The following is a 4437-nucleotide window of genomic DNA, read 5'->3' as shown; positions in this document are numbered from 1 at the left end:
GCCTCACCCGCCCGCCTCGCCCGCCACCTGCCCGGCGCCGCCCGGCCGCTCTTACCTGAGGAAAGCAGCTTTCGGCAACAGTCAGAGAATCCGAAGAGGACAGCTAAGTGCAGGGGAAACATGTCGTGGACGCCGCGCCTGGGGACAAGGGGGGCTCAGGCCACGGGCCCAGGGCACCGGCTAACCCGCCCTCCAGTGCCACCCCGCAGGGCCCACGGCCACCGCCTTGTCTCTGGGACGTCTGCGGCCCCTGGCTGGCGTGAGCAGCCTGCGGCCCGGACTCACCGGGCGGTGTCCGCGCCGTTGGTCATGAGGGTGCTGATGAGCAGCTCGTGTCCGTAGCGAGCGGCCACGTGCAGTGGCGTATTCCCAAACTTGTCGGCACAATCGATCTCGCTGCCTGAGGGGCGCACGCACACTCAGCCCGGGGTCACCGCGAGCTCCCTTCCCACGCCCAGTGCCATCCTAGCTCCCCACGCGGGCCTGCCGGACTGCACGCACGGAGCCCGGGTGCGGGGTGGGCGCGGGCTGGGCGAGGAAGGAAAGGGAGTCCGGGCTGCGTCCACGTGGCATCCCCAGCCCCATACCGTTCTGGATGAGGATCTGCGAGCGGGTGAAGCGGCCGTGGATGGCAGCCATGTGCAGCGGGCTCTTCCCTTCCTTGCTCTGCGGAAACACGGCGGTTTCCCCAGCGTAAACCGTGGAGAAGGCCCTGTCCCCTTCCCAAGAACACGTCTCGAAGCCGGTGGTCACGTGGACACCTCAGCCTGCCTTCTCGTGGACGCAGCGGCCTTGTCAACCCAGGAGGCCAGCGGGTCACCCCCCAGAGAACGCCCCCAGGGGAGACAGGGTCCCCAGAGCCGCCACTCCCCTCCGGGCACCTGGTAGTTGACGTCAGCCCCGTTGTTGACCAGCAGCTCCAGGCAGAGGGCGCCGTTGGTGGAGACCGCAGCCACGTGCAGCGGCGTGAAGCCCTTCTCGTTGGGCTGGTTGACGTTGGCGCCAGCGTTCACCAGCTCGACAGCCACGGCATCCTGGCCCAGGTAGCAGGCGATGTGCAAAGCTGTGTTTCCAAAAGCGTTGGGCTCATCGATCTGCATTTCCAGGGCGACAGGGAGGGCGGTGACCCACTAAGCAAAGTGGTGACCGGCATGGTTGGCCCAGAGCACCCCAAGTTCCAACGAACTTGCTGTCCCCCTGCTTTCTGACCCAATATGCTGCAGGCACCGTTACTTAAGCAGAGTTTACTCAGGCTCTTCCAATCCCGTCCCCCGCCCTCCCCAAGCCCCACCACGCCCCGGCCCCACTCCAGCCCGGCTGGCAGGCTGCCCGGCTGCCCCTTCCCGGCCCGCCCGCGCTCTGCACCCTACCTCAGCCCCCGTCCGGAGCAGGTACTTCACCACCTCGACCTGGCCGCTGGCGGCGGCGGTGTGCAGCAGCCCGTAGCCCTTGCGGTCCTTGCAGCCGAGGTCTGCCCCCCGAGCCACCAGCAGCTTCAGGACCTCCAGATGCCCTGGGCGGAAAGGGTGCGCTCAGGAGTGCAGGGGACTCTGGCCCTGGAGCCCAGGCGCCAAAGGCTACAGCCCTCTCCTGGCCTGGGGTTCCTCAATGTCAAATTCCTACTTTTTTTAAAAAAAAAAGGCTTATTTTTATTTTTTATGCACACGAGAGCTGGGGTGCAGGCCAGAGGTGCAGGGGGTGAGAGGATTCAGCAGACAGAGTGGGGAGCAGGACAGGTACACTGCAGAGGGGCGCAGTGGGGAGACAGGAGGGGTCGGCTGCGCCCTGGGGTCCCTCCCTGGCCGGGGACCGAACTGGCGCTGCGGCGGCTGCGGACGCCTACATGGTGCTGAGGCTACACGGAGCAACGGGCGGCCCTCCAGTTCCTACTCTGCCCGTGAATTCCTTCTCACCTAGAAAAGCTGCCCAGTGCAGAGGCTGCCGCTCCCTTTTGTCACAGACATTCAGGCTGGCTCCCTTGTTGAGGAGCAGGTTCACCGTCTGAGTGAGGACACGAAGGACACCTGTTCAGGGCCGGCTTCGGGCCCCCCAAGTGCCCAAGTGGCCTAGGCTAGGGGTAGGCTGAGGCAGCCTCGGGCCTCTGCCCCTGAACAGAGAAATCTGGAGAACGAGTGGGACGGGGAAGCGGCCCAGAGCGCGGGTCAGGTCTGGAGGTCCAGGGACACGCAGGGAGTCTCTGGAGGCTCAAAGTGCCCGAAAGTGCCCTAGAATGTGCCGACAGACAGACTCTCCCTTCAGAAAGACACGAACACAAACAGCTCCGCGCGGCCTCAGCGCGGCCACCCCCGCGAAGTCCAGCCGGGGTCTCGGCCATCCCGGCCAGCCGCCCGGAGCCCGGGCCCAGGCCCGGCTGCTGGACGCGGAGCCCGGGAGGGAGGCACAGGCGGGAGGGGCGCCCACCTCGAGGTGCCCACTGTGCACCGCGTGGTGCAGGGCGCTGCGCCCGCTCCGGTCGGCCACGTTGAGGCTGCTCAGCAGGGGCGCCAGGGCCTCCGCGCACTTGGTGGCCCTGTTGGCAGCGGCCACGTGCAGCGGCGTCTGCCACAGCTTGTCCCGGGCGTTCACGTCCGCCGAGTGTGCCAGCAGCAGGCCCAGCACCTTCTGTGGAGAGTGGGGGAGAAGAGGGAGGCCGGGGCCGCAGGAGCAGCCGCCGCCGGGTCTCTGCACTCGGCATCTCGCCTCGTTTCCCACAGCCCGGCCTCCCGTGCCTGCCGCCCTTCTCTGGAGCTTGTCAGAGCTCACACGCTTGCCTGCCTTCCTGACGACGACATGGAGTCTGTCCTCGTCCTCAAGCCCTCTGCTGCCACTCCCCAACCCGGACCCCGAGAGTCTTCACCCTCACGTACAGCCGCGACCAAGTCGGCGGTAAACGCAGAGAACTCCAGGCCCCAACTACTGGAGGGAGCAGCAAGCTCTGGCCCTGGTGCCCTCACCCTGCTGCCGCCCTGCCAAGGCACCACCCCGTCTTCATCACCCCGTAAACGGCCAGCTACCCATGCCTCTCCCGGACCCGGCCAAACTGCCCCTCCTGGTCACCACACGCCCCGGCCCACCGGCCCCAGTCCCTCCCCCGCTGGCTACAGTCAGGGCGGTGACCGTGGAATCGAGAGCCTCGTTCTTGGGTTCTTGGCTCCTCACGGCCAAGGCGCCCGCCCAGCTGATGCTCGAGGTCTGGCCCCCGCGCTGTGGCGTAAGTGTGCACCCCGGCCAGGGATGCAACAGATCACGACCCACGACACCCCACTCCTCCATCACAAGAAGTCTCAGTGGCCAGGGGGGACTGGACTCCAAGGTGGCCCCCCAGGGAGGATGAGTCACTCAGGCCTGGCAGCAGGCCCCCTGCCGTCTGCCAGCCCAGTGTTAAGCTCTCCCCTGACGTCACTTCAGCTGGCAAGGCTCAGCCCCCCTCACCGGCCAGGTCTAGGGGCAAGAGGGAGGGGCCGGTGGGGGGTCTCCTCCCTACCTGGGGGCAGAGCAGCTGTGGGACAGAAGAGGAGACTCTAGCCTTACCCTCCACCCTAACCACCTCATCCTCTCCCGAGGGGCGAGCGCAGGGGGGCCCCTACCTCATTTCGGGAGGCAGCAGCACGATGAAGAGGGGTCAGCCACAGTGTGTCCTTAGCATTGACGTTAGCACCTGTGGGGAATCGTTCCCTCTTTTGGCGGAGGTGGAGAGGTGGCAGGGGAGGACCCGGCGGCCGGCGGCCGGGAGCGGGGTGGACTGCAGCCTTGGGGGCCAAGCTGGCCAAGTGTCTCTGGCAGGGACAGAGTGTCCTCCCGGGCCCCCCCAGGGGCCACACCTTCCAGGCCCCCACTCACCTGACATCAGTAGCAACTGGAGGATGGGGACATCGCCTACGTAGGCAGCAGCATGCAGTGGGGTTCGCCTTTCTTGGTCCTGGGAAAGCAGAAAAGAGCAACATCTTGTGGGGGGCCCCCAGGGGGCCCCCAATCCCAGTCTTGGAGTTTCCAGCCTCTGCCCACAAGCTCTTCCCATAAGAGCTTGTGCTGCCCCCTAAATCTCAATCCTGGGGCAAAGTAAGCCCTGGGGAGGGGGACAGAGGGTCGGGGCAGAGGGCGGTCTGCTTCTGCCAGGGGCGTGGGGGCGCTGCGGGCACCCCAGGCTCGGGAGAGACGCGGCTCCCGGGCGTCCGCGGTCGAGGCTGACCTGCCCTCCATCCCCAAATGTGGAGCAGACACATCCCGGGGTGGGAAGCCCGCGGCCTCCTCGGGGCAGCGAGGCGCGGAGCCGCCCGACGGGCGGGAGGGGCTGGGCGGCCGCGGCCCTCCCACCGCGACCCCGCTCACCAGCACGTTGATGTTCTCCTTCTGCGAGAGGAGCGAACGCACTTCCTCCACATCGCGGCTAAAGATGGCCTGGACCAGGGGCGGCTGCAAGGGAGAAGCGGCGTCGGG

At 67.0% G+C, this 4437-nt stretch overlaps 1 protein-coding gene across 1 annotated transcript in view; it reads right to left on the bottom strand.

Annotated features, from left to right (window-relative positions):
• ANKRD52 (ankyrin repeat domain 52) overlaps positions 1-4437 on the bottom strand; it is a 19482-nt gene that overhangs the window by 8360 nt on the left and 6685 nt on the right. Inside the window, exons 3-12 of the mRNA XM_012732285.1 lie at positions 4330-4413; positions 3841-3919; positions 3588-3658; positions 2422-2622; positions 1914-2001; positions 1371-1513; positions 882-1094; positions 588-666; positions 286-400; positions 8-138 (exon numbers count right to left, since the gene is read on the bottom strand). Coding sequence (XP_012587739.1) covers positions 8-138; positions 286-400; positions 588-666; positions 882-1094; positions 1371-1513; positions 1914-2001; positions 2422-2622; positions 3588-3658; positions 3841-3919; positions 4330-4413 — 1204 coding nt within the window. The remainder of the gene's footprint in view (positions 1-7; positions 139-285; positions 401-587; positions 667-881; positions 1095-1370; positions 1514-1913; positions 2002-2421; positions 2623-3587; positions 3659-3840; positions 3920-4329; positions 4414-4437) is intronic.

The sequence above is a fragment of the Condylura cristata genome, unplaced genomic scaffold (genome assembly GCF_000260355.1).
Source record: "Condylura cristata isolate star-nosed mole 26May11 unplaced genomic scaffold, ConCri1.0 scaffold00034, whole genome shotgun sequence".
Lineage (NCBI taxonomy): Eukaryota > Metazoa > Chordata > Mammalia > Eulipotyphla > Talpidae > Condylura > Condylura cristata.
This window is presented reverse-complemented; position numbering and strand designations above follow the sequence as displayed.